The sequence below is a fragment of the Daktulosphaira vitifoliae genome, unplaced genomic scaffold (assembly GCF_025091365.1).
Source record: "Daktulosphaira vitifoliae isolate Bord-2020 unplaced genomic scaffold, ASM2509136v1 Scaffold_2, whole genome shotgun sequence".
NCBI classification, from domain to species: Eukaryota; Metazoa; Arthropoda; class Insecta; order Hemiptera; family Phylloxeridae; genus Daktulosphaira; species Daktulosphaira vitifoliae.
In genome coordinates this window covers 42,337,635-42,356,207 of record NW_026099573.1, presented here as the reverse complement: position 1 = coordinate 42,356,207, position 18,573 = coordinate 42,337,635, and the positions used below count along the sequence as shown (strand labels likewise).

Here is an 18,573-nt window from a genome sequence, read left to right as displayed (position 1 = left end):
AGCGATTTTTAGATTTGTTATTTTTTGGGGGATTTCCCCCGTTAACGGGGAACGAGGGAATTTTATTGAAATTTTGAGGGTTATGTCTTCGACCAGATACGATTTGTAATCTTTAGACATATTGTTCATCAAAAACGGTCCAGCGAGAGCTGAGATTGAGAGTTCACAGGCACAAAAAAAAAAAATTAAAAAAAAACACAGTAAAATTAATACCTTCTCGCTTCGCATCGAAGCTAAAAAAACTACCCATTATGAAATTAATTTACCTTGTTTTATTTTGATTATCGAAATAACACCAAAACGTTACGACTAGTATATATATATGAATTTTTTATTGTCAATTACTGATAAAAAATTCTTTTAAAATGAGATAATGTTTCAATTATCTCAAATATTTGATGACGGAAGTAAATTATACTGAAACATTCAACATTTTGCAATAATTATTTATTAAAATTGTCATGTTAAGGTATTTTATTGGAAAATATGGAAGATTATTTAATGCGTGCACTGTAAATTTTTAGCAAATAACTTCCTAGTTCTAAAAATAACTATTAAAAAGAACCATAACTTGAATGGGGTGACAGATCCGAAAATTGTTCTTACAATTACAAAATAGTTTTTAACAACATATTGTTGAAATACAACTCGTTTTCTATAAAAGTGAAAAAAAAAATAGGTTACATAACCTAGTTTTTATTGATAATTATTGTTCTCGTATCTATCAGTTATAATGACAAGAATAAATACCTATAATAATTTATGGCCCATTGAAACATTTTATTGTTGCCTCGGTATTGCAAGACGACAAAAATAAATACTATATGTTATTTACTGATAATTAAATAAATTATTTTCTATTTTTTTATTACGTTTTGATAATGTTTTTTTAATTTAAACGTTATAATTATAACTTTATTTATATCATTTATTGTCCTGTAGAATTTTATTTATACCATCCTCCATTTAATATTAAAAAAATAATTATTTTTTTTAATTTTATAAATAGGCGCAAAGTAATGAAGATAACCTCATTACTGCCCCTGGTGGTACTGAAAATAACGCTAGCCATATATATCTAGGAATATGAATATAAGAGTAATAGACTTTTGTTCAAAAAAAAAAAAATTGCGATGGAGAGAAAAAATGTTTTGATGAGCAAAATAAAACAGTTATTGGCGCTGACAGAATTGAGTAAACCGGACAGCACAATTAATATAATAATAAATTAGGGTCATCTTGGGCATTCTCACGGGATAAAGATTTATTTTGGAGAGATAGTAAAAAAATTTCTTATTATTATCTCCACAAAGCAAAAACCGGAGAACGTCCATTGCTTTTATACTTACCTACCCATCTAATTAATTGTTATTAAGATTAGCTTTTTTGGCGAGACATAAAATTTGACACTCGTATGTTTTTTATTAATTGAATTAGTCATTCATTTAAATCTACACCTTATGTATATTTAGTTGAGAAAATAACATTTTTTATTTATTATACATATAAATTATAGCATGCAAAAGCAAAGAGCTTTTTTGTGCCTTCTATTTTTATTTATTTAATAAAATCTAAAAACGACAGTAATTTATATTTCGAAGTGAATTATGATATCAATAATAATATACTACTTAAAAAGTAATTTTTATAAGAAACGGCAACATTAAATCGTCTTAACTATAATTTTTTATTATAAAATTGATTTAGTGTACTATGAATTTTTAATTTTTTTATCATTTTAATTTATTTGTGCAAGCTCGATTACCAGTTATAAAAACTTCAATTATTCTCTTTTAAAAACTGAATTACATAAAGTAAAAAATGCGTTTTATCATATTACAAAGTTTTTTGATAGTGGTATTCTGTCTTTTTTATACTAGTGCCTTATCAAAACATTTCAACATGTTGAAGGTATAAATTTTACACTAAAATAATTCTATAAATATATATTTTCTAATGAATTATGTTAAATGTAATATTATCGAGTATTTAGTTCGATTCTAATCACTCTTTTAGATAATAACAAAGTGATATCTTTATACAGAATGTCTTAGATCTAATTCACAACATTTATAACTTTTGATATAATTATCATTTCGTTGGACTTTTTTTTTTTAGAGTAATACTTTGTTTATAATAATATTTATCTCTTTATTTTACAATTAAAATATAATTTTTATTATTTATCACCAGTAAGAAAAAATCTTATGGTAAAATTTTTTATAAATTATCATTGTAAATATTTAAAATTTTGTAAATAAATTTGAACAGACAAATGGTTGAAGCCCAAAATATTAAATAAATAAATACATTTTTAATATTGAAAGTGTCATTTTTTAGCTTTTTTCTCACATAAAAATTGTATGGGTTGGTAATAAGATACATAATTTAATTCTTTGAAAAATAATTTCGATAACTATATGCATTTTTAAGTATAGCATAATAAAAATTTAAAATTACATCTAAAATCGTTATAATTAACGAATATTGTTCGTAAAAAAAACATTCAGTTAAAATTACAATTATAAATGATTATTTTAATTATATATATATATGAGTTATATCATTGTTTTGTTCTTTTTATAATGAACAAGTTCTCTTTTTATTTTATTTACACTCTTATTTGTTCAATTCTTTTATTTATTTTGTTTTTACGTTATGGCAGTTAAAAAGTTAACAATATTATTGTGCTTTACGTTTTCAATATTAAAATGTTTATAATACTTGTCGTTTTGTGGTTTTTAAACAATATCAATTTGTAGCTACGATACGAAACTGAGAAAGTATGAATTTTTTTATAACGTGTTTATCTATTTATTTATTTTTTTTTTAAATTTTTGGTATTGTATTTTAATTCATTTTAATATAGCTTATAAGGGGAGTACACTGATTTTCATAAATATTATATAAATCAAATTGGCATAGAATATAAAGTTGAACTTATTAAAATTTTTTTTTCTTTTAAGTCTAAAAAAGTAACTTTTAAATTTGAATCAGTTTAAATTGCCAATTTTATCGAACCATAAATGCGACGAACGCTTGCCGAATCGGTAACACTTGTGTTGTCTTTCAATTAAGCTTTTCTTAATGGTATAAAAATTAATAAAATTAATTTTGATTCATAGATAATCAAATTTAGTTTTTTATTTTATATTCTTATTAATAATTAATGTTAAGTTGTTGTTAATCATAATTAATACTAACTTAGTAATTTTATTTCACTATGATAGGTTAATGTTCAGATTTTGCCTAATTATTACTGTATATTTGATCCTAATTCTATAGGTATACTAGGGAAATTTAAACATTTTTTCTTAACATAGTCGCATAAAAATGTTGGCTTATATTATGAAGTGTAAAAATTATGAATTAAAACAATTTTTTTCAAAAAAACCTTGGGTGTTTCTTTTTTATTCGGTATAATTTTCTTGTAACTATGATCCTTTACTTGACCACATGGCGGTTTAAAAGTAGCAACTTTTGATTGAAAAATTAACTTATTTAACATAACTCGTAAATATTTTCCGAAAATGGTGCGTTCTTTAAAATAATATTAAATAAAAGATTCTGTTACATACTATAAGTAAAAACCCAGCACAGTGGGGATGTGGCATAGTTGGGTCCAGTATAGGTTTAATCTGATAGTGATTAATATCACTATCATAAGAAACGCTTCGATGCAAATCTGTAGATAGTGTTTAATTCTAAGAAATTGGTGGATAATTACAAAAGCAACATTAACTTCTATTTCCTTAATTATATCCAGATTAATAATTCTTTTATTTATATATTATATAATTTTTATAATTAATTGTTTTCAAATTATTATTGATTTTTAATATGTTAAAAGTAATAATTTTTAACCTACTTTTTTTTGTCTTTTAAAGTGAAAGTTTATAATAAAAAAAAAAATGAATTTATTACCATAACTTTTCAAGCTCAATTTGAAAGTTTGAAATTGGCATCATTAAATAGAAACAATGGTTTCAAAAGTTAAGTTGAAAAAGTTCTATTTTTATACAATGTTTCAAGTTTTGCAGGCTCCTTATATAGGGGGATATTATCCAATTTTATTAAAAAATATGTTAAATGAAAGATGTACTTTAACTTTAAAAAAATGATATCAAATGAAAGGAAATTACTTAAGGTTTCAATATAAAAAAATATTATTTTGATTTGTTAATATTTGAAAAAGTTTTGGAAGTTTTAAGAAAAAAAAGTGAAAAAAATGACAAAATTATAATTTCTTAGTGAAAATTACAATAAAAAATTACTGAATATCCAATTTCATACTAAATTTAAAGACTTTAGTAAATATTTATGTATTATATTTACGAATCATAAAACTAGGAACTAGAATTTAATTAAGACAATAGAAGTTGATTTTCATTTGGAAAAATCCAACAATTTCTCCTAAAAATAAAAAATTACAGATTGGCATCGAAACGTTTTTTATGATAGTGATTATAATCGTTGTTAAATATCATGTATATTTATCCCAATTATGCCGTGTCTCCACGGTCCAACCGATTTTTTTTAAATTTTAATGTTTTTTGTCATATAAATATTATTGATTTTTTATGGTTTACATTTTATTAACTATTCTGATGAATTAATTTTAAGAGAAATTATAGGATAATATCATCACAACTTTTGACGAACTCATTATTGAGATTTATATTCAAATATTGTCAATTTATTGTAAAAAATTTTAATGGGCAGATTTGAATAACTAAAAAAATATCTAAATTAAAATTAAATTTTGTATAAATGATTTTATTAGCATTTTTAAAGCAAATCAAATTATGAATTCTAATTAATTTATGATGGAGTTAAGGATTTATAACGATAAATTTTGTTCTAAAATGAAACGAAAATATTGCTCCATCAATTGTTTCAAATTAAATTATAGTAATTTAATTTGAAATAATTAAAATATTTTTTTGAATTAGCATTTCAAGCACTCATACAACTTATATACTTATATAGAATATAATTTGCCAGATTCCCGGTATATTTTCAGAAATTAAAATCAATATTCAAAATGAAAAATATGTTTAAAATATTTATGTAAAGCCAAATATAAACACATGTGCTGAACACCAACTGATATTAAGTGTTTAGTGCTGATGATGATAACATTGTTTCTGATTTATGTGTATATTTTAAATATTTTTTATTTTTAAATTAATATTTTATTATATAAAAAGTGAACTAGATCTAACTGACAATTCTTAAAATTTTTTATTCAATAATAAATTTGTAGACTTTTTTTTTAAAAAGAATTATTTCCTTATATTATGTTTAAAGCATATTTTTTTATTATTTATAACTAATAAGAAAAAAAAAACTAATGTAATTTAATTTTTTTTTCTAAGTTTCAAAGAGTAACTTTTTACCAAAAACTTTATCGGATCGATAACAATTTTAAGTCAAGTACTCATTGAGTTACAAGCTAAAAGAAAATAGACTTAGATGGTTTGGTCATGTTATGAGGAGAGAAGAATCGGAAGCCGTAAGAACAGTTGCAGAAATGAATGTTGAAGGAAGAAGAGGTAGAGGAAGACCAAAAAAGAGATAGAGAGATGTTATTGAATGCGATATGAGGACGGCTGATGTGGGAGATCGTGTCAAGTGGAAGTTTAGGATAAGGGTGACTCATTGAGTTACAGGAATTTAAATTTATTAAATTGGTATATAGTGAGGCTGAGTGTATCTCATACAAGTGTATATTTATAACACATACCCCGCCTATGCTACATACTTCTATACATTTGTTATTAACCTGTAATAGTACATTTATATATAAGATATAAATATTGTAAATATATAAAGCGTCCCTTTTACAATTCGTTTGTGACGGTCGCACTGATAAAAAACTATCACTATCTCATGTGATAATATGAAGATGAGAGAGGTTATGTAATGCATGATGGTTGCGTCGACTACAAAATATGTTTTTCTCTTAGTTTTCTTTTCGAATTTTAACGAAAAATTATTAACATTATGATGTGCCAATGTTCATATCGATGAACCACATTAAAACTTTAATATAAAACAATATATCAGATAAATAATGTAACAATAATCAAATCAAATTACCCCGAACCAGATAATCAGGTCAATTATTGAGAAAATAAAATATAAAGGATGGCTATTTTGATATTAAAAGAACTTTTTTTATTAATAGTGATAAATAATAAAATAATGTATTAAAAATAGTGTTTTTATAATACACAGGTTTATCGTATTTATTATCAATCATACAAACAATACGAAAATTAAAAGTATAAAACACACGAAAATTTAAATAAATGTTTCATGGGTTAAATAAGTATGAAATACAATGTTACCATAAACCATTTTTAACTTCTAATCATTATATTAAAATATTAATAACTTCCAAAGTAATGGTTCAAAAGTTGTGGAAGATCGATCAATTTCTATCATATTTTTATTTTTAAACATTATATTATAAGGTAGGGTTTTATTATGAAGTTAGGCTTATATGATTTTTCACAACTTCTGCGAATAGATCTGAAATTTACATTAAAACTCCTTCAATATCTTGTCTATTACCATTTTTTTAGATTTTCTATATCAAATTAGGGACAAAATATAGATTTTCGCCATTTTTTTTCAACTATGGAATAAAATGAAGAAAACAATCGTAAAAAATGTTTAACCAAAACTAAAGTAATTAGAAATCTTATGAAATAATAGGTGCTAAGAAATACTTTAAGAATATTTATGAGAAAACTTAATAAATAGTGAAAGAGTGATATTTTAGTATATTTTAGGTCATTCTGGATCTGTTGTAAGACATTACTTTAAGGAATTTTAAATAGATTTTTTTTCTATTACAAAAGACTTTATACGCACGTGCAAAAGTCGGACACAGAATTTTAAAAATTATGAACATTCTCAAAAGGTCCATTCCGAGAAGAGTTGGCTCTATAAATATATTAATTTTAATTTGTTTTTACTTTGAATAAATTTAATTAAAATTCATAACTAATATTTTTAGGTTCATAGTCATAAGTTTAAACCACAATCAGTTGAAAATGAATTTTATGACAGAGGGTTTCTTTCAATTTTGAATAAGATGCAAGTAACGATTACTCCTAAGATTACATTCAGTGATGAAGATATCAACTTTTTAACTGAATCTCAAAATAATGTTTGTATATTAAAAAAATGTATAGAGAATCTGATAAATAAATATAAAAACAGAATATCGATATTAAAGTGTGTTAATACTTTAATTATGATTTATATAGAAAGAGATATTAAAAGTGTGCTTATAAATAACGAACTAACTGACTTCAAAAAATGGGAAGCTCTAAGAAAATGGAATAAATATCTGGCACGAATGCTATCTGTATTGTACTATGGTCATATTATCATAGATAAATGGACTTTAATATTATGTACAAAATTATTAGCCTTAGACTTACCAGATACTCAAAAAATGCCTTTGAATATTGATTATTTTAAATTCGTTGACTCAGATTTTGATGTCCAATATGAGGTTTGTCAAAAGAATCATTTTCTTGAGAGAAGACTACTGAGTATAAATATCGATGATTATTTTAAAAAAATTAATTTCGAACAAATCATTAAAGATCTATATAATAATACAACAAATTTAGAAGTTGCCTACATTTACGAAGAACTGTTCACTGAAGAATACTTAACACTAAGTTTTTTACAAAACAATGTGATTATTTTAGATAAAGTTATTAAAGAATTTAATTGGGATAATACCAAAGAGGTTTTACAGAAATACAAAGACAAATTAGAAACTTTGTTTAATAAACATATGAGTCTTACTAAACTAAATACAATCTCAAAATATCACTCGCTTATCCAACAAATCGTTTACGTAAATGTTTTATACTTTGCTTTATATCACTTACAATTATTCAAAGTTTCTTTGACACGTAGATTGAGTCAAAAAATAAAAAATATAAAACCACTTACTTCTTCATCGTGTACAAAAACTGAAGACGATCAAAAGATATTCAGATCTGTTGTTGATACATTAAGAAATGCTATTATTTTGCTAGATGCTAATGATAATTTATTACTTTCAATACTGCAGTTATGCAAGAATGGATCGCCTGGTACTCCTGAGTTTAATAAAATAGAATTAGATGCTACAGTATTATTATTGAAACTTTTTGATGAGTTAAATGTATGTACTACTAAGAAACAAGTAAATATTGTTAAAGATCATTCCGCAGAAAATCTAAATCTGGAAGAAGTCGAACATAATGTGAAAGAATTTTCAGAATATGTTTCAAAAATTGCAGAAGCATTAAAACCTATACAAGGCAATTTATTTTACAGTAAATTTTTGTTTCAAGATCATTTAAAATATTTTGGTATCAACATTTTTCCTTATGTTACTGTTAAGTAAAAAAGGAAGCGCAACACCTCATGAAGTATTTCCATTAGGGAAATAATTTATATAAAAATATTCATGAATTACATTTCTATATACATATAACAGATGCATAGTAAATTAATTGCTTGTATTGAAGTAGAATTGAATTAAATACTATTTATAATAAATGATAATTAATTGTTAATAATTGGATTAAAAATACACAAATATACTTCAAACGTACTTCTTCATGATGGTTTACACTTAAATAAATTTACTTTTGTTTAGCATTAAGTTTTTAAGGTATCTCCTGCCTCAGAGTATACCATTTTGTGAAAATTAATTTTTACTTTGAATTTAATAATAGTTACATTTAATTTGGTTTAAAAACTATTTATAAACCCTAATTTATTACTTATATAAAAATAAAATTTTAATAATAAAATATAAATTCTTAAATTTACAGATACAAGTTATGATTAATTCTAGGATATTTATTTGATGTATTCATGGTAAAATATTTGCAGTGATAGTGTTAGTTATATCATTTAGTTCTAACGAGTTAAATGATACAGTGACGGTTTTTTCTCCTGATTTTTCGGGCTTAAAAGTTTCTTTATGGGTAACATTTTTTTCGTTCGGTTGTACGTCCCTGAAAATACATTCCAACATAAATTTAAAAAATAAATTTAAACAAATTTTTGGTTGTAAAATTAAAATACCTAAATTTTATAACTTTGTGTGTTCCTGGACCTTCAAAACTAAAGGTACAATTAGTCAATGCTATTGGTAATGGGTTATCAAATGATAAGTAAGCTATACATGATGTGTTAACTTTTGGTTGACTACTTATCTGAAATTATATAATTGTTATACACATATATATTAATTTATTAAAAACAAACTATGAATTTTAATACCATAACAGTTAATTGTGGTTTATTAACTGCGAAATCATCGTCTTGATTCCATAACTGTTCTGTGTCTTCTACATTAGCAACAGCAGAAATTCTTATCAGTCCATGTGCTGACAATTTTTCTAAATATTCTGAAGGTTTTACAAATGTATGAAGATTTTCTCCTGTTAAATTATTAAAATAATTAATTATTTAATAAAATAATCGTTCCAATAAGTAACCTAAAATTAAATTTGTTATAACGCGTATTTGATAAATCGAACAATAATAAATTATAAACAGCTACTATCTTTTGAATCGTTTGATTATTCGTAACCTTTTTTTATAATTTTTATTCGTGTAAAAATCTATTTAAATAATAAAAAATTTATTCAATTAATTTAATTTGACGAATAAAAAATGTTCATTTACTTTGTCCAGGTTTTAATGTAACTTTTGCTTGGTTCCTTTTTATCTTATCTACTGTAGTGCCAGTGTATAATATCGATGAGGCGGATAGAACTACGGAAACATTTCTGATCTCAGCAGATGTATTCTAATAAATTCGTACAACTAGTTTAGATAATTCTATAAAAATAATATTTGATACTTACATGCATACTCATGGCAACTTTGAAACTTTCCCCGAGTGTAATGTGTTCGATATTAAACAATTTGAACTCTACATCCTCATCTTTAATATCTTCCATTTCATATATTTGTTGAGCTATTGGTACAATTTTAATGGCTTTCTTAACTGCCATTTTGTCTTCCGGAGAACCTTTTTTTTAATTTTAAATAAAAATGTTTAATTGATTTTAGTGTACAGCATTTTTCAAAATCTAAATTCTAATTTTCCATCTTGAGTATAGAATGAATTTTATATTATTGGGAAAAATTAATTATTTATTTAATAATGTTTTTAAATTAATTATGATGACACTTATAAAAACTATATTTACAAATCTTCACTTACACGTAGTGGAAGTTTTTAACACTAGTAAATTTATATTCCAATGACAAAAATTATTAACTGATATTAAATGATATGCACTTTTATGTCAACAATTTTTTATTTGAATGTAACGTAACATGTACATTAAAAATATAATGACTTATGGGGATTTTTAGATAATTTCTTATAGTGTATAAAATTTATAAAATGCATCCAATATACCAATTATCAATTAAATAATTTAACTTGTAACCTTTTCATTTTTTATATAAAATAATAGCTTGACAGCTAAATTACTGACGCCATGCAACCATTTTGTAATACATTTTTTATTTTAAAAAAATGATCAACAATGTTAAATGATTCTGTTAAATTTATAAACAGTATTTAGCTTAATATAGAAAGCATTAAAATGCGACAAAATGAATAGTCATTTTAAATTTATGTGATATATAAAGTCAAATAAAATAAAATAAATGTTTAATTTTAAATTATTTAACTTGCGTATTAAACACGGAAATTAAACAGTCGAACACAATGAAGCGTTAATTTTCAAACTGACCAATCATATAAGCTAAACAGCTCATGGAGTTTTGAGGGAAGTTACATTTATTTCTAGCCTTTAATATTGCCTATTATAAATAAGCTTATCCCGTACAAAATATAAATAAATAATTACCAAACGGGTTCTTATAAATATCAGTTATTTCTTTCATGTCTTCTAGACCATCTAATATTTCATTGCCAATTTTCTTTGTAACTATCAGTTTTCCAACACTGTAAAACAAATAAAATAATAAGAATAGTTAAACAACTCTGTATAGTTTTAAATTTTTATCTAATGAAATATGCTAATTATGTAGTAAACAATTGTAATGCTGAATCGTTTAACTTAGCATTTAAATGTTTTAAATTTTGATTTAAGCTTACTTATTTACTATTTAATATATATTAATTATATTAAATATTTATATTTATATATAATTGAATATATTTTTATAAGAATAGTGTTACATATATAAACACTAAAATAAATTAGATTATGTTCTTACTAATTTGGCACTGTTTTCACTCTTGCCCAATAACCATCTTCAGACTGTTTAAAAACGCACAAATCAGCTCGGACTTCTGTGAATACGAATGCTGTATCAAATCCTATATTTACTTCACCTCTCCTGATAGCTTCTACGGGAGCTGGACCACATCTATACATACCTGTTATGATAAATAAACACATATATTCTTTACTATAAGCTGATGGGTAATTAACAGGTATGAAATTACTAAGAAAAAATCAATTACATGGAGAATTTATTTTACAATTTTTGGAAAGATACAATTTTTGTTTGGAGGAAGTGATAAATTTTATACAGAGTATTTCAGATCTAGCTGTCAACACTTATAATTTTTATCTTTTAAAATAATTTAAAAATGTAATAATAGTTAGAAATAAAAAATTTGTGCAATATGTTTATTTGATCAACAATTTTAAGATATATTAGTTATATTTAAGATACCTCATATGTTTTACATATGAGAAATTTTAGCTACACTATTGACTATAAATTAAACAGTTTATTGTAATTTTTAAGATATTTTTTTTTTAATTGAGCATTAAACAATAATTATTAAATGCGTCAATAATTGTTGTTACTGGTTAACTGATTATAATAGTTATTGTTATATCTAGTGGTATTTTGGGAGTTAAACGTGGGAATACGGTATATGTCCAACAACAGTTTTTTTTAATTAAAGTATAACTTAGAAATTTTATTCTTATGTGCTATTTGTATTAAAGGATATACGCTCACAAATTATCGTATAGCCTAAAATAAAATATTAGTTTTTTTGTGAAAATTCAACAGGTATAACAATCTTTTTGTAAAAACTAACATAAAATAATTTTAAAGATATTTTATACTTATAAAGGCTTAAATTATAGTTTATAATAATTGAAGTATTATATTTTACTATTAAGTTATAATAATGATTAATGATTGTATTTTTGTGATATTAAACAGCTTACTATCACTAGTTTCTTGTGGCGTTCCGTCGATGACTTGCCATCCTCCGTATCCCTTAGGTAAGTCTGGACGATCCATCCAAACATCATTCCATACGTGAAAATTCCAACACGAATCGTTTGTGTAGCTGTCAGGATGACTATTCAATTTTTCATTATTCAAGTCAACATATGTATCAATGGTCAAACTACTATTTGTGTCATGAGCCGATAAATAGTTGGTCACTGATCTACATGGTATGCCTAAAGCTCTGCATACTATAACATTTTACAGATAAATAAATAATTTTATTTGTGTTAATTAAAATCTATTTTACACTTACTAGTTACTATGACACCTGAGAATACCCAGCATTGTCCATATTTGACTGGTTGTTGTGTATTGTAGAATTCTTCAAATATTGGAGCGCTACTTATCCAGGCAAATGGACTGGTGCCATCATCAAATGATCCATCCCATTTTCCTTCGATAAGACCATTATCGTCGACATTATTTGTCTAAAAAAACATAGACATTGAAGTGTTATTCATAAACTATTATATAGTATAAATATGGTAAAAATATTGTATTCCTTACTATTGCTGATATACTTCTGCACAATTTCACTGGGTTACCTCTTTCGGAATGTGGAATAAAAGCTCTGTCTAATAGTATCATAACTGATGGCAAAACGGCTGGTTCGTATTGACCAAAAAACCATTGATGTCCTTTTGGTTCTTTCAAAGTGCCCTGCCATACCTTTCCATTGTCATTTAATACATACTCTTCTATTTGTTCCTCGTGGCTCATATAGACCAAATCGTCTAATTTTTTAAAAATTTTTTAAAATTTTTAAAATTTACAATTTTAAAAATCGGTAATTTTTGACATAGTTTCAATTTTTTTTTTTTAACAAACATAACTTTTTCAAAAATTAACAAATCAAAATAATTTTTTAAATATAAACCTTAAGTATTTCGTATTTATTTAGTATAATTTTTTTGAAAATTTGACCCTTTACCTGATCACAAGAAGGTATTCAAAATAGCAACTTTTTTTACAAAACTCAATTTCTTTAAATTAACTTTTGAAAATGTTCTCGAAATACTGCGTCCTTTAAGTATATGTTAAAATAAAGCTTATTTTATATATTAAATGTTAGAAAAAAAAAATTTGTACCGACGACCTATTTTCTATGTGCAAATAGTAGTCGTAGTTTAACAAAAAAAAAAGGGGGGGGGGTAAGAGTTATTGTTGATTTTGAAACAATCTATCAATTTTTAAAATTAAACACTATCTAAAGATTTGCATCGAAGCGTTTTTTATGATAGTGATTTTAATCACTGTCAGATATCATCTATACTTGTACTGCTATGCCACGACCCCACTGTGCTACCGTTATTTTTTTAAAGAATTATTATTAAACTTATTTAAAAAACGATCTCCATTTTAAAAAATAAAAATGGACTTGTTATATAGTTAATCTCTGGTGTACAGAAATACATATAATAAACTGTAACTAACTTTTAGACCAAGGATTGAATAGAATATAGATAGGTGATTCAATCTCGTGCTGATTGACCCCAGATGAATTTCTTACAGCTGTGTGCAAATATATTTTCCAAACAGATACCGGAGCATAGGAAGGTATTTGTACCTGAAATATTATTAATTATTGTTGAGAGTACTACAAAATATAAAAGACTTAAATAATTTTTCTAAAATATAAAAACTAGAAATACAAAAAAATATGTGTATTTTAAGAGTTAAATGTGTTTATTTGGCTCAATTTGACAAGCAAGAATATCATTTACAAAAATAAGAATTGTTGAAGTTGTATCACTAACCTGAACAATAACAGTACTTCCTGAGATATTGCTGAAACGCGCATCCCATTTATCATCAGGCAAGTTTTCTTTTTTATTTATAATTATCGCTGCACTTGTACCTTTAGATGGCGAAGGTGCTGGACCTATGTAAGTTTTAGTATTTGTTAAATGAATAATAAAAAAATCGATTTTATTAGAAGTAAGAAAAAATTTTAATTTCAATTATTATTAACGGATTAATTTTTAAAATTATTCCAATCAAATTCAACATAAAATAATGTATTTAAGTTTTATCTTACGACAAATTAAATTTTATTTAGAGAATGTCTTAATTATTTTATTGAAGAACAATTATTTATTATTATAAAATATTAAGGAATATTAAACAATAAACATTTTTTAGTGTATTTTATTTTGTAAGAAATTTTCAAGTTAGAATTTATACAATGAAAATTTGTATCAAAATTTAATCAAATAAATTTATAATATTGTTTTTATGAAAATTTAAAAAAATAATTAGTTTATTAATATTAATATTTGCCATCAGTCATATTCAGCCTAGATTTTTATGCATTTAAATTTATTTAAATTATATGAATTTAATCATCGTCATGATCTTAAATGGAGAAAAAAGAAAATGCTATTGTCAAAAAATTTTGGTTTTCTAATTTTAAGTACTTTTTGGTCTATCACTTATATACTATAAGGGTGTTAACTATTTATATTTTAATAGAAACAAATACAGGAGTTCAGTAAGTAAGAAAACAGGTCAATTGTTACAATCTATGAGAACAATAAAAACCCATTTCCATGCTTACTGAACACCCTTCATATTTAACTAGCTTAAAAATATAGTTAATGTTAAGAATATGCTTCAACCAACTTTTGAACTAGTACTTCAGTAGTTATTACTATTTTAAAATATAGACTTTTTGTGAGATACAAGAAATTTCTAATGATGTATATTAGAAAGTTATTCACAATTATTTTAAATTAAATTTAGAGATAATTAAATAAATGAATTAGTGAAATAAAAGCTTATTAATAAAAATTTCCAATTTTTTCAACATTTCTTTACAAATTTCTGAACAATTTTCTCAATATTTTTTTCGACATTTTACAACACTTATGTAGTGTTCGGGAAAGCAGGAAAAAGTATTTCTATTGTTCTCATAGTTTGTAACAATTGACATTTTGTCTTACTTACTGAACAACCTGTATAAGTTATTTATGGAGAACATATTAATAATGGAATTATTTTCAAATTGTGTAATTTTAAAACATAGATTTTTTCAACTGATCAATCATTTCAGGAAATATAATTAATACAGTTATAACAGAAAAAAAATACTTTTTCTAATTAATCATCGTATCCTACTAGTATATAAAATTATTCTATAACTATGTATTACAGTTTATTTTTTTTATGGATTCTTATGTCACTAATTTTCTAATTAATTATATTGCTACTAATTATTAATTAATTGGATATTATAAAATAATTCAAGTTAAATATTCAAATTTCTTTTTTCTTGAAATGAATGATGTAACTGCATTTTCTGTAGTTTGCTATACCTTCCCACACATAATTATTAAGATATAAAAAAAAATAAAAGTTCATTGAATTGATTTTAAATCTTATTTTGTTTACCTGTGACTAAAACTGCGCGAATAATATCATTATTGACGTCAAAAGACCTGTTAAACCGAATTCCGAATAAAAATGGTTGTCCTCGTCGAAGTATTACTGTAGAGTTGCTATTAAGTAATTCAAATCGATCGGTGTGATGTTCTATAGCATTTTCCATCACATACATGTGAGTAGAGACCACTGAAATTGCCATGGTTGATATTTCTTATTGAAAATGCTGCAACGAATTAATAAAATATAATTATCAAGTTTATATTTTATTGGTAATTATCTAAAATGTTTGATAGTAATATAAAAATAATATTTTGTTGATGCTTGAAGTATTTTTTAATTTTTAAAATGCACGACTGCAGTCGAGATTTATTATTTTGTTTTTACGAATAATAATTTGAAAGCCGAGGTAAACAACTAATGCATTTTGTAGACCATCGAAAAGTTTGATGTTTTGCCAAAGTTGAGGATTTTATAATTTATTTATAAAATTAATATGATTGAAATTTTATTGCAGTATTTTATAAATGTATTTTGTATCAAGCAAAATACATAAACAGGTTTTGATAAAACTGTTAAATATTATCCATTCAATCAATATAATAAAACAAATTTTTATTTGATGTAAATATAAAATACAAAGTGGACAACGTCCGTCCAAAACTGTAAACATGATTCAAAAAAAATTAACAATATATATATTTGATGGATCAAAACATATAGAATTTGTCAAAAATGGGTGAGACATTCTGTATAACAATAGTTATCAATTAAATCAGCTAAAATAAAATATATATATCAGAGAAGTATGTCATACCACCTTCTGGGACTAATCTAATACAAAATAATTTTTTTTTCATGAGTGCAAGTCTTTCAAAATTTTTAGGGATTGATAAGTATTTTACGTGTCAAAATTGTATACTATTTATACATTTTACTTATTTTTGCAAAACAAATGTTATTTTAAAATTACAGAATAACAGAACAAAAAAAATCACTAGTTAAAATGTCAGTACTGGTTCTGCAGTGTCAAGATTTTATTCAATCAAATTTATTTATTTAATTAAAGACTAATCAGTTACAAAAAGAAAAATAAATCTATGGTTTTATTTTTGCATCTGATTAATTTCAAGTATACATGTTCTTTTTTTCTGTCATGTTTGAGTGTACTTTGTAATTAGTTTTAACCTCGTGAGTTAAGGATAAATCTAAGAACCGGTTGATTATTTTTAATTTAATTTTTAGCTCATACATGGAATAATAATGATTAAGAAAAATGTTTTCTAGAAATAATAGTTTTTTTAAAATATATTATCATTTCAAACATTTTTATATTAATCGTACAAATCTGTTTAAAAAGTAATAATAATGAGGTTATCTCAAAATTTATTATAAAATGAAAATGTATGATCTCTAGTAATGTGCATTGAAAATGTAAATTGTATTCTTGAACAGCGGTGGTTACTAATATCATTCCGTTCGAGCAATGTAGTTTTTCCCGCCTACTCTTGAGAAAAAACTCGAGAATTGATTTACTTAAAAGAACGTTAATTATAACTCAAAAAAGATTAATTATTAAATATAATTAATCTATAAATATAATAATAAATAGTATTCACTTGTTTTTATTTGTTATAAATAACATTAACCATAAATTGTGAAATTATCTAATTATTAAATTATTGCATAAAAATGTACAATGCCCCATATCAATTATTAAGCGATAAAGTATTAAAAATAAACTTAGTATTATTAAAATTGTTTGATATAGAATATTGTTAAATTGGGTCACTGGCAAAATATATAAATTGGTTTCATGTTAATTTAAAGAACGGTAAAAATTATCAACACTATCTTTTTTTTCTCTTTATAATTTCTAGACTACTCTTTTTAAGTACGATTATTTGAAATTAATTAATTTATAAGTAAAACACTCTTGTACTTATAAATTATTAATTCAATTTAATTCATCAATATAATTGCAAAAAACAAAATATCCAAGCCCGACTAATAAAATTTTAATAAACGTTTTTCTTTGTAGCATATTACATCATATTTATAGTTTACTTGTTAGTAACAAAATAAACTTATTTTTGTATTATGTTTGTGTACACCTCTAGAAAAAAGCATATGACTGTCTCTGATAATGACTGAATATACAGTAAAAATTTTATTGTTCTCTAGCTACTGGTTAATTTGAGATTTGAACTGGTGTGAATTTTAACAAATTAGTTTATTAAATTTTAACATAAGTAAAGTTTGTACGAAAATAAATCTGTTTTAATTTTCTCTTCCTTTATTTATATTTTAATTGATTTTTTTTAGATTTTTGTTGTTAACCGTTTAATGCACAATTTTTTTTCTCGTTGAAATCAATTTTTTAACACTATATTCGTTAAAAAAAGTTTTATATATATATAAATATTTGAAATCTGTTTTTATTGAAATTTAAAAAAAAATACTTAAAAATTGTTAAAATTTATCACCTAAAAGTTATATACGTTTCATAACATATTTCTTAACATAAGTAACCAATAAAGTGTCGTATTCATAAAATGTGTGCCTAATAAATGAATTAAATCTATTTTTGTACTTTTTGCAAATGTGCCACTTGGTGCATTGTAGGTTTAAATTGTTATAAAAATTTTAGAACTTAACAAAAGCTCCCTATATTTACGATAAGAAAGTAGATATTTGTACAATAGCTTTATTTTAGACATTAGTTAATAATCTTACCAAGTTTATCTTACTGTGTCTTCTTTGTTTATACTTTCGGTGATGTGCGATCACTAAAATGGACACCGTCGAATAAAACGACTTGTATCGGAGTGTTTATCGTGATAACCTAGTTAAAAGTAT

General features: G+C 23.9%; 2 protein-coding genes across 5 annotated transcripts in view; one reads left to right on the top strand and one right to left on the bottom strand.

Moving 5' to 3' along the window:
* Nucleotides 1-8,583, top strand: part of LOC126899354 (uncharacterized) — a 23,664-nt gene extending 15,081 nt beyond the window's left edge. For 2 of the 4 annotated variants that reach the window (XM_050674221.1, XM_050674223.1), the window contains one exon: nt 7,028-8,583. In XM_050674221.1, the coding sequence (XP_050530178.1) occupies nt 7,028-8,422 (1,395 nt within the window). In that variant the 3' untranslated portion in view covers nt 8,423-8,583. Of the gene's footprint in view, nt 1-1,671; nt 1,912-2,665; nt 2,784-7,027 lie in introns of those variants that run through there. The other 2 variants (XM_050674222.1, XM_050674224.1) reach the window with 2 other exon arrangements.
* On the bottom strand, nt 8,523-18,573 carry LOC126899348 (hemocyte protein-glutamine gamma-glutamyltransferase-like). Its single transcript, XM_050674152.1, has 14 exons — nt 18,451-18,573; nt 15,724-15,940; nt 14,091-14,215; nt 13,768-13,900; nt 12,841-13,067; nt 12,587-12,761; nt 12,267-12,521; nt 11,293-11,455; nt 10,920-11,017; nt 9,900-10,066; nt 9,718-9,841; nt 9,310-9,470; nt 9,112-9,242; nt 8,523-9,041 (listed from the first exon to the last, which is right to left on the bottom strand). Exons 2-14 carry the CDS (start codon nt 15,914-15,916, stop codon nt 8,897-8,899), a joined length of 2,097 nt encoding a protein of 698 aa, XP_050530109.1. The 5' UTR covers nt 15,917-15,940; nt 18,451-18,573; the 3' UTR covers nt 8,523-8,896.

What these genes read in the sequence shown, in the direction of transcription:
- LOC126899348 (XM_050674152.1), bottom strand. Translation starts at nt 15,916, where the DNA reads ATGGCAATTTCAGTGGTCTCTACTCACATGTATGTGATGGAAAATGCT. An exon ending in ATTCAATCCTTGGTCTAAAA is followed by an intron (nt 13,068 to 13,767) that starts GTTAGTTACAGT and finishes TTAAAAAATTAG; the next exon opens with ACGATTTGGTCTATATGAGC. An exon ending in CACAAAGTTATAAAATTTAG is followed by an intron (nt 9,042 to 9,111) that starts GTATTTTAATTT and finishes ATGTATTTTCAG; the next exon opens with GGACGTACAACCGAACGAAA.